Source organism: Meriones unguiculatus, chromosome 1, assembly GCF_030254825.1.
Source record: "Meriones unguiculatus strain TT.TT164.6M chromosome 1, Bangor_MerUng_6.1, whole genome shotgun sequence".
Taxonomy (NCBI): Eukaryota; Metazoa; Chordata; class Mammalia; order Rodentia; family Muridae; genus Meriones; species Meriones unguiculatus.
In genome coordinates, this window is record NC_083349.1 from 192,280,136 (window position 1) to 192,299,400 (window position 19,265).

Here is a 19,265-nt window from a genome sequence, read left to right on the forward strand (position 1 = left end):
AACGCCAAGGGATCTGATACCTTCACACTAATGCACATAAAATAAAGATTAAATAAATTATATTTTTTAAAAAAAGTTTTATCTTTATTATTTTTTCTGTGTATGGGTGTTGTTTTTGTGTTGTTGTTTTTTTTTCCCTGCATGTATGCCTGTGTATCACATGTTCCTTCAGAGGCCTGGAGAGGGTGTTGGATCTGGATCCCCTGGGCCTGGAGTTCCCTAAGGTGTTCAGCTACCATGTGGGTACTAGAATTGAACCCAGAGCTTCTGCAAGGTTAGCCATTATTCTTGACCACTGACCCAACACTCCAGCCCTTGAATTTTACTTCCTGATACATTTTCCATAATCTTATACTGCCTGATTTTAACTCCAGTGCAGTGCCTGGCATGTAAATATACTTGTTACAGACTGTCTTCCTGTTTCCATGCTGAAACCAATTCCAGAGGGGATTCCTGAGTTCAACCTAGAGTCCATCTTAAGGGGGGGGGGGGAAGACAAACTAACCTACCTGAGGTGGCCAGGAGGGATGGGCATGCCTTTAATCCCATCACTCAAGAGGCAGATCTCTGTGAGTTCAAGGCCAGCCTAGTCTACATAGCCAGGACAGACAGGGCTACATAGAGAGATTATTTCTCAATGACAACACCCCCCACCCCCCAAAAGGAAAACTTAGCAGGGGTGACCTGAAGCTGCTACTGCACAAATGGGTTTAAAAATATATTGTGAGAAAAAATTTTCAATTAAAAATATTTAAGGTTAGGTGCCTTTATCTCAGCACTCTGGAGACAGGTGGATCTCTGAGGTAGAGGGCAGACTGGTCTACATATCTTGTTCTGTGTCAGCCAGTTCTGTGTCGGTACATAGAAAACCCTGTCTCAAGAACCAAACCAAAACATGGGTGTATGTAATATATATATATATTTAGATACTTACATATATATGTATATAATGAGGTTGGGACTTTTCTAGTCCTACAGTTGTTGCAAAGGGATGGAGTCCCGGTTACTGAATCTAAATTACTCGAACCCAATAGGTCAAAACCAGCCTGAGTTAAGAGGGAGGTCAGACTCCATCCTGTTTGTAAACAGTCCTACACTTTCTTTTCTGAAGACCCTTCCCCTGGTTGTTTCTGGGCTTCAGTCCTGGGGGAGTACTTATGGTGCTCCTTTTTTTTTTTTTTTTTTTTTTTTTTTTAAATATCTGTTCTTCTGGAATACTTCTGAAATCTTGGGTCTAAAATGATGAAAAGTCACAGCAGGCCCAGCTCTAGCTTCACAATGTCCCTATCCTGGGAGAAACAAACACCGCTGTGCTTGCCGCAGAGTAAAACCGATTTACAAAGGCTGTGGGCTTCCCGAATGAATTCCGATATAGGATGTCTTTTCTTGAGCGCCGTTAAAGCTAGCTACAGTGATGCTGGACTGACTACAGGAAACACTGAGCAAAATGGGCCCCTTGCTTGTCTGTCAGATGCTAGGCATCTGATCATCTTGGACCTCGCAGGCAGGCAACCTTTAAGACACTGAGATGTGGGTTGTCACAATTGGTGGTAGCCGCCTGTGGATGCCGGGAAGAGTGCCGGCCACCGCATAGTTTTGGATCCTTTTACCACACAGCCTGGGCTTGCCCTGGCTCTGAGGGGAGTCGCCTCGGTCCCCCGCAGCCCCTCCCCCTCCGCGCGGCCTCCCCTCCTCCCAGCGCCTCTCTGTCTCCCCCTCCCGGACGGCGCGCCTCCGTTCGGCCCGGCCCAGCCCGGCGCCTGTTTGTGAATGAGATGCTCAGTTTCTCAATGGAGCCGCGGGGGGCTCCGGCGGACGCGGCGCAGGCCGCAGCGCTGGCCCTGAGCCGGGAGGAGGACGCCTTTCGCTCGCTCGCTCGCGCCCGCCCTCCCACTCGCCGCCGCGGCTTTTGAGGAACTGGGCCGCGAGGCCGCCGCGCAGGTCGCCAGGGCCCGCATCCCCGCGGACGCCTGGGCTGGGCGGGCTCGGGGCGCCGGCGAGCGCCGCAGCGGGGGGAAGACGCCGCGGGGCCGGCGGCCGCCGCGGGGGCCTGAGGAGTCGTCGGTTTCCTTAAAGGACGAACGGCCAGACATAAAGCAAACCTCGGCGGCTAGTGGTGGCTCGCCCGCACTCTCTCCCCCTCGGCAGAGGAGGGGTGGTGTGAGGAAAGGAGCGGAGCAAATAAGAGGCATTTCCTCCCCGCGGGGGAGCGGCAGCCCGCTCTCCGCGGCCGGCAGGAGCGGCGTCGGCAGCCGCGGCGGGCGCCGGGCCGCGCCGCTCCGTCCCGCCATGCGCGAGCCGGCCGAGGGCTGCTGAGGCGCCGGGCCGCGAAGCGGAGTTCGAGTGCACGGGCTCCGGCGCTCGCCGACCAGCCCTGTCCGCCCGGCGGCGGGATGGAGCCGGCGACCGCGCCCCGGCCGGACATGGCGCCGGAGCTGACCCCCGAGGAGGAGCAGGTAAGCGCGGCCGCGGCGGTGGGTGTGTCCGAGCCGCCGAGGCCTAGGCCGGGCTCCGCACCCCGGGCCGGCGGCGCTCCTGCTCCGCTTCCAGGCCTGCGGGCTGGCCTCCCCGGCCGGAGGCCGCGCCCCAGGCCGCCGCCCGCCCATCCCCGGAGCCGCGGGACCCCTCGCGCTGAGGTTTCCGGGGGGTCTCCCCCCATGCCGCTCCATTCCAATGAATATTAAAGTTCCCCGAACTGGGGTAGGCGCCCCTCTGGGTGGCTGCAGAACACCTTGCCCCCCCGACCCTTCTACTCTCTCTTTTGCGTTTAATTTTTATTTTATTTTATTTTTTTATTTTCTATTTCTTGAGGGTCACTTGTTTTCAAGGGCAAAGAGAGCCATTTGGGGGAGGATTCTTAGGTGGTTATCTCAGTTTCCAAGAAGGGGGGAGGTAGCGCTAGTAAATGGGTGCCCCAGATTCTCAAAGGAACCCTTCAGGCTTTTCAGACTGCCGTGACGGGCCTACTTGGACAGATTGTGAAAGATCTACCCCTTTTCTAGCTTCCCAAGTCCCTGGCGTTGACCTTCGTATTCTGCTTTCCCAGGCTGGGCTCTTTGCCTCGCCCCCACTTCCCTGCCCCCACCTCATCTCCATGGTTCTGTTGCCCACATTGAAGTTCCATTGTCCCTCTTTAAAGCTCATGACCTTAAATTCCAAGAAAGTAGTGGCTTGCGTTCTCAGTTGAGGGGTTTTGGTAAGGGAGAAGCTTGGTGTGCTTATAACTTTCCACCCCCCATTTTCCAGCTGTGGAAGCACAGGCTGCTCCTGAGGAAGATAGGAAAGTCTGCTAGATGAGATGGGAACCTATGGGTGGTGGGCTCTTGCTTGGCACTGCTCAGACCCAAACATAGTTGTGCTCAAATATGGCCGTAGTCTGGCTGTACCTTAAATAAATAAATAAAATAAATGAAAGAGGAAAAAGTGAGGCATGCTGGTGATAACCCATTTCATGCTCTCTAGCCTTTGTTCACAGGCCCACATTTGCCAGCAGTCTGTAGTGGGAATAGTCTCTTTTGACAAACATTGGTTTAATGGGCTTATTTAAGACCTGTTTTTTTTTAAACGATTTATTTATTTTCATTTTATGTGTGGTGGTGTTTTACCTGCATGTATGTCTGTGTGAGGGTGTCAGGTCATTTGGAGCTTGATTATGAATAGTTGTGAGCTACCATGTGTGAGCCGGGAATTGAACCCAGGTCTTCTGGAAGACCAGCTAGTTGCTGTCTGTTAACCACAGAGCCATGTCTCCAGCCCTAAGACCTGGTTTTTTAAAAGCTCTTGACTTTTCTTTTTTATGGAAATGATGTTTGTATTTGGCCTCAGACCATACTCTTAATGCCTGTAGATAAACTTAGCATGAGTTAAAAAAAAGGGGGGGGACATTTTTTTTTTTTTTTGCAAACAGTAGTAACATCTTGGTAATTGCAACTGGATGTTTTCAAAATGCTACCGTGATTGTGCACCCCATGCCTGACTCCTTTCTTCTCCTTTCAGTTCTGAGGACTGCATCCAGCACCATATCCTCAGCGTTCTGAGCAGTTTTTATGTACCATTCTCTTTCATGCACAAGATTGTAGGCTCATCACGGCTGGGACTTTGTGTCTCATCTTTCTAACAGCTGTGTCCGTGCGAATAATGAGGGTTAAACACATTGTGTAGCCACAGTACAGTCAAGAAAAGCTGGAGATCCAATACCCATTTTTGTTATTTTTCTTTCCATTCTTGATTTAAAAAAAATAAAAATAAAAAAGAAAGAAAATCCTCTTCACTGTAGAAGCATTTTATTTTTAAGAAACCCAGAGACACCTTTAATCCTGGTGCTTGGGAGGCAGAGGCAGTCAGATCTCTAGGAATTGAAGGCCAGCCTGGTCTACAGAGCAAGTTCTAGGATAGCCAAGGTTACACAGAGAAATCCTGTCATGAAAAACAAAACAAAACAAAACAAAACAAAAAAGAAACCCAGAGACCACCATTTTTCCCTTTTTAGTTTTTAATGGTTTAATTGGCTTTATTTTTGGCTTTTAGAATGAGACAAGTCTTCATTCATAAAATAAATGTCACTGTGTGCAGAGGAGAAGCATATGGCTTTATAGCTAAAGAGGAAGAAAGAACGGAGAACTAACAGTGCCAAAGTTAACTTTTTTTTTTAAGACGGGTTCTCTGTGTGACCTACTGTCTATCAGGTTTTATTTTTATTAGATTTGTTTTAAAGGAACGTTGTTCTGTCTGAAGTGTCAGGGCTTCAGCAAGGTGTGGTGGTGTGCTCAAATACTTGTAAGCCAGCACTTGACAGGAGGAGGCAAGATCAGGAGCCCGAGGTCCACTTTTAGTGAACTGTTTTGAATACTTTATTCTTACTCTTATTAATTTTGTGTTTGCATATGCACAGGAGTGCAGTTGCCCACACCGTTCAGAAGAGGACCTTGAATTTCCTGGAACTGGAGTTATAGACAGTTGTCAGCTGCTTGATGTAGGGGCTGGGAACTGAACTTGGGTCCTCTGGAAGAGTGAATGCTCTAACCTCTTTGTGGTGATTTTGAGGCCAGCGAGATCTGTCTGAGACCCTGCTGGGCCTGGTAGAACAGACCCTTAAGCCAGCACTGGGGAGGGAGAGTGAGCTTGAGGCCTGCGTGATTTCTACGGTGAGCCCCAGGTTAGCCAAGACTACATAGGGAGATCCTGTCTTTAAATAATAATAATAATAATAATAATAATAATAATCAGTGTTTTAGGAAAATGGCATTAGAAAAAAAGTTTAAAATATAAAATTAAGGAAAGCAGTTACTTAAAGTATTGGATAGGAACATGCAATTCCCAGAATCAATGTAAACTTGCCAGAGCTGGTGGCACACAAGAATACTCTGATGTGGCAGGGTATGGTGGCACATACCTTTAATCCTAGCACTCCGAGGCAGAGGTAGGTGGATCTCTGTGACTTCAAAGCCAGCCTGGTCTACAAAGCAAGTTCCAGGACAGCCAGGGCTACACAGAGAAACCCTATCTTGAAAAACCAAAAAAGAAAATGGAAAAGAAAAAAACAATCTATGGAATTAGTATTGTAACTGGAGGTTCCTTTCTTTATCTCATAAGAGAACAAAATAGAAAATTAAATAGCTATGACCTAGGGAAAAAAGTCCAAGAAAACAGAAACAAACCCTCAATCATGCCTGGTTTCCAATGCTAATCTTCTAGTTATTCCAAAATGTTGAAATACAAATATAATAGTCTCTCATTTTAGTTCAATAAAAGATGTTTTCAAATTTATTTGTTTATTTGGAGTCAGTGTCTCCCTGTGTAACCCTGCCTGGTATGGAACTTGCTGAGTAGAGCAGGCTGGCTTTAATCTCCTAGAGATCCACCTACCTATTCCTCCCATGTGCCGGGATTTAAAGGCATGCACCTCCATGCTTGGCCACATCAGTATTCTTGAGTGTTGGGATTATAGGCTTGCTCCACTATTCTGGGCATAAAATATTAAAAGGTCTTTTTCTTTGTCTTCCTGTTGTTCTCCTCCTCCTCCTCTTCTTTATTTGTTGTTTGTTTGTTTTGAGAAAGGGTTTTTTTGTGTATCCCTGACTGTCCTGGAACTTGCTCTGTAGACCAGGCTAGCCTCAAACTCAGAGATTCCCCTGCCTCTGGCTCCTGAGTGTTGGGATTAAAGACCACCACCGGGCTATAAAAGGTATTCTTAAAGCCAGTTTTGGTGGCTCTGGGAAGGCAGTGGTAGAGAATCTCTTGAGTTCAAGGCCAGCCTGGTTTACATAATGACTTCTAGACCAGCCAGGGATACATAGTGAGACCATGTTCCACAAAAAAAGAAAAAGGATTTTAAAAAAGAGAAAGAAAATTGCTTAGGTTAGTTGGTTCTTTTTTTTTTTTTTTTTTCTGTTTGTTTGCTTAAATTTTTATGTAAAGGGGGATAGAACCCAGAGCCTTGTATTGAGCCAGGCACTGTACTGTTAATCTATACTCATGTCAGGTGGAACCCTATTCTGTGAGCAAATAGGAGATTACACTGGATTAGCATATACTCAAAGGGTGGGGTTAAACTTTTTGAAATGTTTCAACTGCTTTATAGCTACTTGAGGACTTCTCCCTCCTGAATAGCAAGTATGTCTTTCTCTAGTCATGCCAATCAAAATCTTGGACACTTTGTTGCACTTTATCCCTTGTATAAAATGTATCATTTCCTTTTCTTAAGTATCTCTTGAATTTATCAGCTTTAGGCTGTCTGTCACACTCAATATGATCATAATAATCCTTGTCCAAACTACTGTTGTATCCTAGTAAGAGTTTAAATAAAACTTTTTAAAACTTTTGTTCATTTACACACATGCATGTCTTTGTGCATGTGTGCGTGTTGTGTCATGGCAGGAGTGTAGAGGTCAGAGGACAGCTTTCAGGAGTTGGTTTTCTCCTTCCACCAGGTGTGATCCACAGATTGTGCTGGCTAGGCTTAGTGGCGAGCATATTTACCTGCTCTGGTGTCTCTCTGGCCTCCAACAAGAGATGAGATTTGTTTTCTATCTGATGCATCTATATTTGAGAAGCTAAAGTCAAATTGCAAATCTGATTGCATCTTCCCTTCAGCCCGCCTGCCCTCCAAATAAGTTCTGCAGGGAAAATTTGTTTTGATGGTTCTGGCAATTGAATCTGTGGCCTTGTGTAGGAAAAGCATGCGCTGTACTCTTCCTTTTAAGAGTTTTTAATTTTTCTTCGGATTTTGTACAGCCTATAGAAGTAGTCTTAGCTACTTCTCATACTTTATTTCTTTAAGATGTATTTTTACTTATGTGTATATTTGTATGCAATGAGTGTACATGTACTCTTGGTTAGACGGTTAGAAGAGGGGGGTCAGATACCTCGGAGCTGGGTGGTTATGATTTGTCCTATGTCGCTGCTGGGAACTAAAGTCAGGTCCTCTGCAAGAGCAGAAAGCACTGTTAAATGCTGAGCTCTCTCTTTGGCCCTTCACACAGTTTCTCCCTCAGGCATACTAGCCACACTGCCTTCTCCTAGCTGTGCTGGCCTGCTTGCTGTTTCCTCCTGCTGTGGAGTATGTACAAGCTGCTTTCCACTTCTGGAAACACCTCTCATTTTGACCTCAGTCCTTACCTTTTACCTTTTAGTTTTTACTTCCTTGTGGAAGACAGTCTTAGATCTCAATTAGGTTAAACCCCTTTAGCCTCTCTTATTTAACTCTGTTCTTTATGTTGTTTATCATGAGTTTGCATTTCATGACTAAACTTCAGAGTTCAAACATTTTGCTTTTTCTCACCATCATATGCAAATTGCCTCACAAAGCTAGAACTTAAAGGTCAGGAAGTATTTGTGGAATGAAAGAAGATTAATGGTCCCTTTAAATCCTCCCTCCCCTTAAAAAAAAAAAAAGACATTGTCTATGAGGGATGACACAGACCTGTCTGTCACCCCTGCGCTGTGGAAGCTAAGGCAGGAAGATTGATTTGAAGCAAGCCTGTGGGCTACATAGTGAGACCTTGTCTCAAAACTAAACAAATAGCAAACAAAAAAGTCAGTACAATTTTAATATGTATTTTGATAAAACTTTGTTTTTTTTTACTTGTTTGTACAAATTTATACCAGGCTTGATGGTACACGCATTTAATTCCAGCATTTGGGATACTCAGACAGGTGAATCTCTGTAAGTTTAAAGCCAGTCTGTTCTACAAAGGGGTTTTAAGCCAGCAAAACTCTTTTTAATCAAATCATTGCCTTTAATCCCAGAACTTGGGAGACAGAAGCAGATAGCTCTCTTAAGAGTTCAAGGCCAGTTCTAGGACAGTCAGGGCTATGTAGAAACCCTCTCTCAAAAAACCAAACTAAACAAAAGTTATTGAAAAAGTATATATGTGTTTCTGTGTGTATATGTGTATTCCTGTGTGTGTATGTGTGTCTTCCTGAGTGTGTGCTAGTGTATATGGAGTCTAGAGGATAACCTCTGGTGTCATCTTTAGGAATGCCACTTGTCTTAGTCACTTTCTTTTGCTGTCATAAAACACTATGACAAAGCATCTTATAAAAAACTGTTTAATTTGGCTTATATATTTAGAGGGTTAGAGTACAGGAGCCAAGGCATGGAGGCAGCAATGGCTGAAAGCTAACATCTTAATCCCAAAGTAGAAGGTTTACAGCAAACATGCGGAATTGTAGAAGTCTTTTGAAATCTCAATGCCTGCTCCCATGCCACACCTCCTCCATCAAAAGGACATAACTCCTAATTCTTCCCAAATGGTTCCTTTAACTAGGGGCCAAATGTTCAAATATTTGCACCTTTGTGGACTATTGTCAGTCAAACCATGATATCATGGTGGCTTGGAGTTGATGAGTTACACTCAACTAGTTGGCCACTGAGCCCCAAGGGTCTTCTTTTCTCAGACCTTGCTGGCACAGGGATTATAGTTGTGTGCTACCAGGTCTGGTTCTGAGAATGAAGCTCAGTCCTTGTGCTTGCAAGGCAGGCACTTTACCAAGGAAGCATGCTCCTAGCCTCCTTCCTCCACATCCTTTTGATGTTTTGAAGTGAAGGTTCATGTGGCTTAGGCTGGCCTTTGTGTGGGTGACCTCGAACTTCTGATCTTCCTGCTGCCACCACTTCCTCAGTACGAGACTGCAGTGCTGCATCACCATATCTGACTTTATTTCTATGATAGTGGGATCAAACCCAGGGCTCTGCATGCTGGGCAGACACTGCTAACAGAGCTATATCCCTGACCATCAATTGCATTTATTTATAGATTCTTTTGAAGATATATTTTAAGGTAACATTTTTTTAAGTGCTCTTAACCTCTGAGCCATCTGTGTTTTTATGTGTCTGTGATTATGAGTGCATGTGCAGAGGCATCAGATCTCTCTGGAGCTGGAGTTACAGGGGTTGTGAGTTGTTCAAAATGGGTTCTGGGATCTGAATCTCTGCAAGAGCAATGCCTGGTCTTGGTCACCAAGCCATTTCTCCAGCCCCGTCATTTTTAATTTTTCAAAATTTGCTAAACATTTTGAAAATAATCATGATTGAGAAGATACAAGCCTGTAATTTCAGCACTTGGAAGACAGAGGCAGATGGATCAGAAGTTCAATTTTAGCCCTAACTATACATCAATATTGAGGCCAGTCTGAGCAGTATGACACTCTGTCTCAAAAAGAAAGCCATTAGTATTTTGTATTCCTGATGTCCTTTTTAGACATGTGTTGACTTGAGGTAAATTCTCATTTGTAATAATGGTATTTCTTATCTTCACTTTATTTTGTTATTTATTTAAAAATTTATTTTGTGTGTATTTTGTATTGTGTATGTGTAGTATATGTGTATATATGAGTGAGGCCATGCACATGGGGCATATGCCGTGGTACTTATATGAAGGCCAGAGGCAACCTCAGGTCATCATTCCTCACCCTCTCTCATCATGCTTGAGACAGGACTACTTGGCAGCAGACTGCATAGACCAGGCTAACTGGCCTCTGAACTTCTGATTTTCCTATCTCTGCTGCCAGTCTTCTCTTTATTTCACGGGCATTACAGATGCATTTGCTGCTGTGTCTGGCTTTTATGTGAGTCTGGGAATCCAAACTTAGGTTGTCAGGCTTGATGGAAAGTGGTTTCCATCTCCTCAACCCTTTCTGTTATTTTATGTTTGCTGTCCTAAAGGTGGACTTCAGGACCTTGCATGTGCTAGGCAAATGCTCTTACTGAACTACTTCCCTTGCCTCTATTTCTTGTATCCACTTTTTTTTCAGTCCCTAAATAACTAGAGCCTACAGTGAGGTTATAAGAAAACACACCAGCGGGGTGGGGGTGGGGAGTGGTGCACACCTGTAGTTCCAGCACTCTGGAGGGGGCAGAGGCAGACAGAGCTCTGTGAGTTTGAGGCCAGCCTGCTCTACAAAGTGAGTCCAGGACAGCCAGGGATACACAGAGGAAGAAACTTGTCTCAAAAACAAACAAACAAGCAAAACAAATCTCTAAGGAGTTTATGTGAACAGCAGCAACATCATAAGAGTACTTGTTTTTGAGCTTCTGCTTTGAGGCAGACTCTGTTGACTGTGTCTGCTTGATCTTAGCTGAAAGGCAGAAAAGCAGTGTGTGTTAGCCATTTTTCACAGTTCATCCCCCCAGTGGAAACTGGAAGTAAATCTTGTCATTTTGCAAACAAAATTCAGACTGAAAGAGGAAAATTGCCCAAGGTCACTTAACTGGCAAATGATGAGCTATAATTTCTACCCATGTCTGTTATTTTGTCTACACTGCCAATATTTATTCTATTTAACTTCATTATTTCTTATGATGTAAGTGGCTAGTTTATTCAGATAACACAGTGGGCATATATGTATATATAACAGCTAATTATGTGTTGATACACTCGTTTGGTTTTGAAAATGTGTACACACATGTATGTGTATGTGGGTGTGTGTATGTGTGGTGCATACATGTATGTATGTATAGATGTATGTGCTTGAATGCACACATGGGTAATAGCATGTCCTGCTCTAACCATCTTTATTTTATTCCTTTGAGTCAAGGTCTCTTCCTGCATCTAGACTTAGCCTGGTGTCTAGTAATCCCCAGTGATCCTCTGTCTTCACGTGTCTTCATTTCCGATAGTGCCGAGGTTAAAAACATGGTGTTAAAGGCACTCTGGCCAGATTTTTATGTGTTAGGATCCAAACTCAGGTTCTCAGGCTTTAGTATCTAGTGTTCCCTGCTGTGCTCGGGAGAGCTCTCCCCCACCTTCCCGTCTGTGGCATTGGGTAAGCTAGTCGGGGCAAGGCTGGAGAGCTTGCCCTGGTGGTGTGGTGCAGGAGACTGGTGGGCTGACCAACTCAGCTGCTATCCAGGGCTTTGAGTTGGCCCGTCCCAGTGTCTACCCGGGTCATCTGTGATCTGCTTGAACATGTGAAGGGTTCAGAGCTGCAGGATCTCCATGACACAGGGTAACAACAGGATATCCAGAGGAGTACTGGTAAGGATGGTGTAGCACAAGCCAGAGGCCTTGAACCAGACCAGTGACTTGTTGCAGTGAAACATTTGCAAGTAAAGATATGTGACAAAATGCAGCTTTCATGACTAGATTGTTACCTGTTTTTTATTTTCTTTGGGGGAAGGTTGCAGGGGTGGAGAGTGGCTGTGGAGAGACGAGGAGGTGACTGGAAGTGGAGTGCATGTAGTAAAATTCAGAAAGAATTTGTCAAAAGTTAGAAACGAAGCAAATATTCCTACTCAGTTTGCCTCTCCAGGCCCTTTGATATTGCTTCTTAAAATATGATTTTATTGCCACCTGTGGTGGCACATGCCTTTAATCCTAGCATTTGGGAAGCAGAGGCAGGAGGACCTCTGTTAGTTCAAGGCCAGCCTGATCTATCTAGCAAGCTCCAGGACAGCTAGGAATATGTAGAGAGATGCTGTTTCAAGTAAACAAAGGAAAAAAAAAAACAAAACAAAACCCCAAACTGGTTTTCTTGCTTGCTGTGATGATGTACTCCTTTAATCCCACCGTTGGAGAGGTGGAAGCAGGCAGATCTCTGTGGATGAGGCAGGAGGTCTACATCAGTGAGCTCTAAGACAGCTAAGGCCATGCAGCGAGGCCTGGTCTACCACTCCGCCTCCTAAAAACCTAAAGAAAAAGCAAAGCCAGTTACACCTGCCTGTAGTCTCAGTATGTGGGGGCTGAGGTGGAGGTCCTGCCATGAGTTCAAGGCCGTCTTGGACTGCATAACAGGACTCTGTCTTAGAACAAAGTTTATAAAGTTCACACATTGGACTGAATGTGGTGGCTCATACCTATAACAACCCTAGTTTGTGACAGGCTACAGTAGACGGATTGCTTGAGATCATCTTGGGCAACGTGATTGGAACTAATTTCAAAAAGAAAAGAAAGACTGGAGAGGGAGAGGTGGCTCAGCAGTTACGAACACTGGCTGCCCTTCCGGAGAACATGGGTTTGATTCCCAGCACCCGCGTGGCAGTTCACAACTCCAGTTCCAGGGGCTCCAGTGTCGTCTTCTGGCTTTCTTAGGTACCAGGGATGCTAGTGATGCACATACATTCAAGCAAAACAACCATACACATAAAAAAAAATAAAACGTTTAAAAGAAGAAGCGAAACAGAAAGCGGAGGAGGAGGAGAAGGTGATGGGAGGAAAAGATTTGGATATTTTGCCTCAGAGCCATGTACTGCAGCGGCGGCACTGTGTTCTGTCCAGAGACTGGTGGGATTACTCTTGGATAGACATGTTCTTCAAGCTGGCAGTTGGCGGCTCTGCATGTCAGCTGTGGCCATGATCACAAGTTTTCTTTTCCTGTGCCTTCTTTCTTTACACAATGGAAATACCTATTATTTGAGCCTCATATAACGAATACTGTCTCTTCAAATTAAAAGCCAAGGTGTTTTTTTGTGTTAATAGCCACTTTTGGGATATGCTTATGTATAAATGTATTCATAACTAATAGGCTTGTGACTTGTCAGTGTGAAGGGCTTTCTTTTTTCCCTCTCTCTTTTTATTAAAATGATTTACTTTATTTTATGTGCATTGGTGTTTTGCCTGTACAGGCAATTGTGATGTGAACGCCAGGAACCTAACTCAGGTTTTCTGTAAGAGCATCCAGTGTGTTAACTGCTGAGCCCCTAAAGGGTAATTTCTATATATCACTGTTAGCTTTTATTTTCCTTTTGTGTAAGCTATAGAGATTAAGTAGGTTTTGTTTAGTTATAGTTTTGTCTCTAAGGATACCGTCCTCTTTGAAATGAATCATGAAAGACATGGTGGCTCACTTTGGAGGATTGCCATGAGTTTGAGGCCAACCTGGGCTAAATAGCGAGATTCTGTCTGTCTCACAAAAAAGGGGGCAGGGGTTGGGGAAGTAGCTTATTTAGTCAAGTGCTTACCTTGTAAGCATGAGGACCTGATTTGATCCCCAGAACTCACAAGGACGTTCTGAGTGTGGTGGTGTGCACTGTAGTCACAGAGCGAGGGAGGTGGCAGAAGGAGGATCTACTCAGGCAGCCTGGCCGAAGTGTGGAGTCCGCGACCAACAGGACACGGGTACACACACACACAGTCAAAGGGAGAAACTATTGATAGTGACTCAACTAGAACTCTGCAGTGATATTTAAATTCCATAACTATAGCCTTGTAGGATCTTAGATGGTTATTCCAGTAACATTTGATTGGGTAGGACAATATAGTAATTCTCTTAAGTATTTATAATTTATACTATCAATGATTTAAATAATTTATATTCTTTCATATTAAAAGAAATTAATCCCCAGCATGCTGATAACAAGCCTGTAAAATCATAGCATTTGGGATAGTGAGGCAGAAAATGGAGAGTTTAAAGCCAGGTTGGGCTTCATTATAGGACTCTGTCTCAAAAAAGGGAGGGAGGGCCTGCAGGATGGCTCAGTGGGTAAAGGCACTTGCTTCAGACCTGCATGGCCTGAGTTCAGTTTCCAGATGCTCAGTTTCCACAAGCTCTCTGATCCTCACATGTGCATGCACACACGTACATACAAACACATTAAATGAAAGTGTAGTACAAATAAAAAGTGAATTCCTGAGCTGGGTGGTGGTACACACCTTTAATCCCAGCACTCAGGAAGTAGAGGCAGCCAGGGCTATATAGAGAAAGCTTGTCTCCAGAAACCAAGACCAAAAACATCCTTTGCCTCACATTGGAGGTCAGTCTGTTCTAGAACTTGCTGTGTAGTTCAGAGTGTCCTGAGACTCACAACAAAGTCCAAGTTGGCCTTGGACACTTGAAATCTTACTGCCTCATCCTCCTGAGAGTTGGGATTAGAAATGTGAGCTACCATGCCCAGAATGTGGTTTAGTTTATTTATTTCATTATTTATTTTAGTGCTAAGAATTGAACCCCGGACCCAGTTAATGCTAAATGTGTAATCTAGTATTAATTTATATTCCTAATTATTTTATTTTAATTAATTATAATACTTAAAAAAATTGACCTAGTGTTCTCACTATGTAGACCAGGTTAGCCTGGAACTTGCCAAATAGGTCAGCCTGGCTTCAAATTCATATTCTTCTGTCTCAGCTTCCTGAGTGCTGGTATCAAAGGTTTGTGTTACCATGCCTTGCTTATTTTTTGAGGCAAGATCTCATTATGTGGCCCAGATTAGCCTTGAAAAGTCACTGCCACAAGTTACCTATTAATATTTATTTGCAAAGCTTGTAAAGAAAGTCCTTATTTTTAAAATACAGCATTGGAAGGACTTAAAAAGATTCACTGGGGCACTTGGTGTAACGCACATACTGTAAATAGTCGGTCAAGATAGCCATTTTACATTCCTTTGAACAGTGAACCTTTGGGGGTCTGGGTACTTACACCTGTCCTAAGGAGGAACAACTATTTTGATTCATGCCAAGGTTCAGCTTTAACAAGTCCAGAGGAGAATCTGGAACAGGATGCAAGATCCAGCATTAACTTTATTTCTTAAATTTGACTTTATCTCTTGGGTCACCGAGCTGATGGCTCAGGCTTGATCATGGTATATGATTGAACAAAGAAGAGGGGACAGAGCCCAGAATTCTTAACTGGGGACTGGCTGCACTGCTGCTAAGGAGGAAAACTTAAACGGACCATCTAGCCAAAAACTGCAGGGGGTTGTAAAGGAAGCTCTTTGCTTTGTGGATAGGCCTTGTTGAGAAGATCTCCATTAGGCTAAAGTATGCCTGCTGATAGCAGAGACCTGATTCTGTTAATTTATTAGTGAATCTACAGGAACATAAGAAATTAGAGAGGATAGAAAATAGACCACTCACATACATACAAGCAGTCAAGAGGAAGAGCTGGATGAAGTTAAAAATTCTAACTTCATCATTTTTTATTGTCTGGTCACAACTTATATACTTCTGAGACAAGACTCTCTGTCAGAAAAAGAATTGCCTCACAGTCAGAAAGGCAATTAATCACAAACAGATGAATTCTAAAATACAACAGGTTATCTGTTTTAAAACTAAACATTTCTTATCTATGTATCTATTACATATGTTCATAATAAGTTCAGAATGACAAAGATTGACAAGGCCTAAAGAAGTAATAAGAATATATGTCTTTTCAATTAGGACTGACCTGGCTACACATTTTTCAGCTATCTCTCAGTTTATAGTGTATACAGGACAGAAATTTTATCTGTCTTTCATTCCAAGATACAGAGTAAATTTAGAATGACAGTATGTTATGCCATAAGCTGACAAGGTATAAGGAATTGCAATGAAACAGTGTGTGTATTTTGACATTAAGGTTTGTACTTAGTTTGGACATTTCTTGGTAGCCCAAATTATATATTGGGTTCAAGGGAAGTTTAAACCAACTTGCCTGTATTTATGGTGTATACCAAGACTTATAATGCCATCTTGAGTGAAAGCTACCTGAAGCTGCAAATCTTTCTCCTAGTGAGGCATTTGGAGGTCCACAAAGGTATTTCAGCCATAAACTTCTAAAATTGTCTTAGAAGTTCTAAAACAATTTATCTCCTAAAATCATTTGAATCAAATCAGAAATTCCATAATTAGGAATTAATTAATTAATTAATTCATGTGAACAGCAGTGCCTCTTCATAAAGATTCCATAGGAAGTTTGTTCAATGAGAGTGAGCAAATACCCAAAAAGTGTGGGTTCATACAATATCAGAATTTTGAGAGATGGAGCAGTGCAGAAATGATGGGGTGTCAGAGGTTGGAAGCAATTCTGGGGTGCATCACGGTACAGACCTTGCAAAATACTGGGTCCTTTCCAGAAAACCCAGATGCCAACTGAACTTCCCCAAATCAGTGGCTCTTGACATCATGTCAGAGGTTGTAAGCAATTCTGGGGTGCATCACGGTACAGACCTTGCAAAATACTGGGTTACCTTCCAGAAACCTACATGCTCGCTGGACTCCTTTAACAGAATGGCTTTTGACAGATTCACCCTGGGACCTGTATATTTTGTAAAAATATTTTATTTATTTAAAATTTTTTTATTAATATTTAATTAGTTGCTTTAGTTTTTTGAGACAGGGTCTCACTGTGTAGCTTGGAACTTGCTTTGTAGACCAGGCTGGCCTTCAACTCAAAGATCACTCCTGGCTGATTATATTATATGTATTTTAAAATTATGTGCATACGTGTGTTTGTGTATGTGAGTGGAGTGCCTAAAGAGTCCAGAAGAGGCTGTCAAATCTCCTACAGCTGGAGCAGGCAGTGGTGACCCACTATGAGGGTGTTGAAACTGAACTCAAGTCCTCTAGGAGAGCAACACCCACTCTTAACTGCTGAGCCATTTCTCCAGCCCTTTAGTGGTTTTGCTTTGTTGTTTAGTTTTGTTTTTTTAATGTGTGTGAGATGCTATGGATCAAACTTGACTTTGTGTATTCTGGGCAGTTTATTTACCTCTCAGCTCCAGCCTCTCGCCCTAGTGTGGGCTTTATAAATGCCAGAAGGTGGGTTCTTTGATTTTTATAGTATTGCTTTCAGAAAGCAATTCTAACTTAATGCTTTGTTTTTTATTTTTATGATACAGCATTTTAAAGTTTATTATTATTTTCTTTTGTCTGAGACAGGTTTTCTCTGTGTAGCTCTGGCTGTCCTGGAACTTGCTCTGTAGACCAGGTTGGCCTCAAACTTAGAGAAACCCTGTTTCAAACAACAATTAAAAAAGATACTGTCTCAGTTATGGGAGGGGAAAAAGCCTCCTGTCTCTTCCTCCCAAGTGCCAGGATTAAAGTGCCACCACCACCTGGCTAAAGTTAAATATTTATCTGCTGTAAAGAGGACTTCAAAGATTTTTGGGCCCTTTCCCAATGGCAGGAGTTTGTCCTTTTTTGTGGCTAAGAACTTTCCTTTCCCACAGTCTTACATGTCCTGTGCTAAATGTCATCTGTCCCCCTGGAAGGAACCAGACGTCAAGGACCAAATGATTCATGATGTTAAACTGAGGCTTTCCTGGAAAATCTACTATGCAGACCACGGGAAAGAAATGGAGGAAAGGTGAAGGGCTTTTAATTTCATCACGACAATTACTAAATATGTAATTAACAATTAGGTGAGATGTTATTTAGGTTTAAGTATATTTGGATATGTAAACTACAGCTTTTATTCTTAAAATTTTGGAGGCCAAGTATTGGAATTAGTAGCTTTGTAAATATTAAACACCTGCAGGTGCTGTCGTAGAACGTGACCTCCTACTTCTGAGTGCTTCCGTTACAGGTGTGCGCTTTCACACCTGGCAGGCTTAGATTATTGGAATAAACTTTTTCAACTATGGCCTTATTTTCTTTGAAAAGACATAGGCCTCTTTTTATATCAGAAAGGTTGCCTCGTTACAGTCTCAATACTCTGGAGCTGAGCGCTAACTGGTATTTTGTCAGCTATTCTACATTTTCTATTTTGACCATCTTGTTTTAAAATTGCAGACAATAGCATATTTTATTTTTCTGGATTAACTACTATAATAGTTTCCCACTGTCCACTTTCATAGAAGAGCTCCTCAAAAAGACTGGGAGGTAAGCTCAGAGTGGCAGAGCAGTTGCATTGCATAAGAGAGGCTTGGTTTGAGGCCAGCCTGGGCTAGATAGTGAGACTCTGTTTTAAAACACAAAATAAAATCACCTCCTTAGTTACCTTAATTGCTGGTTTCTGTTTCTGCTCTCTTAGAACAGGGTGGAGAAACTCCTATACCACGTCACTTAGCTTGCAGTTTTCAGGACGGGGGCTTGGAATCAGCTGTTTCTGCTGTCTGACTCGGAAAGGCTTCTCAGGAGCCCAGCTGGTGGGTTGGAGCTGCAGTGTTGGAGCGCTTCCCTATTGTATGCCATGTCCCAAGTTCTACCCTTGGCCCATGGCAGAAACTGAAAGTTAATTTTGGATTTATTTTATTTTGGGTGAAAAGGATCTAATTCTGTTTTCTGTTTGTTTTTTTGTTTTTTCTTTTTCTTGGTTTTAGAGATTAGGTCTCATGCTGTAGCCCAAGTATTCTGACTCTCCTCTTGCTTTTGCCTCAGGAGGACTGGTTTGAGCTGCTACATCTCAATGCTCTGGAGTTCGTGATTCCCCTACTTCCTCTTCCTTGCTGGGGAACATTTGGCTTTTCCCCAGTGTTTTCCCCTTTCCCTAACTGAGATAGTATCTTTTAAAACTGTTGTTTTATTTTGTTTGAAACAGGGTTTCTCTGTTTACTGGCTATCATAGAACTTGCTCTGTAGACCAGGCTGGCCTCGAACTAAGGGCTTTGCCTGCCTCTGCCTTCCAAGTGCTGAGAATAAAGGTGTATGACACCACGCGCAGCTGACCATTAGGTTCTTAAGCATGGAGATCAGGCACAGGAATAGGATGTGGAAGCTGAGAAGCTCCATGACCTATGGGGAATCTTACTTGTTCCAGCATTGTTCTGGAATGTTTCATTTTGGTCTGGACTGTAAAAGTCTGTGACCCAAATAGTAGATGAGAGATTATTTTTATTTTATGTGTATGAATGTTTTGCATGCTTGTATATATGTGTATCACATTCATGCCTGGTTCCCATAGAGTTCAGAAGAAGGTACCAGATTCCCTGGAACTAGAGTTATGGATGCAGCCACCATGTGGTTGCCGGGAACCTAACCATAGCCCTCTGTAAAAGCAGCTAATCTAGAAATGACTTTCCTTAGTTTCTGCTTCTGAGGGAAGCATCATTCTAGCTTCTGAACGGTATGGCAGTTTCTGTGGTATCCCCTTTTTCTCTGAAATAGTAAGCCTGCCTAAAACAAACACAG

General features: G+C 43.3%; 1 protein-coding gene across 2 annotated transcripts in view; it reads left to right on the top strand.

Annotated features, from left to right (window-relative positions):
* The first annotated feature begins 1,744 nt into the window (after positions 1 to 1,744).
* Positions 1,745 to 19,265, top strand: part of Ptpn9 (protein tyrosine phosphatase non-receptor type 9) — a 78,516-nt gene continuing 60,995 nt past the window's right edge. Inside the window, exons 1-2 of one of the 2 annotated variants that reach the window (XM_060374441.1) lie at positions 17,357 to 17,502; positions 18,169 to 18,283. In XM_060374441.1, coding sequence (XP_060230424.1) covers positions 17,372 to 17,502; positions 18,169 to 18,283 — 246 coding nt within the window. In that variant the 5' untranslated portion in view covers positions 17,357 to 17,371. Of the gene's footprint in view, positions 2,457 to 17,356; positions 17,503 to 18,168; positions 18,284 to 19,265 lie in introns of those variants that run through there. The other variant, XM_021633552.2, reaches the window with a different exon arrangement.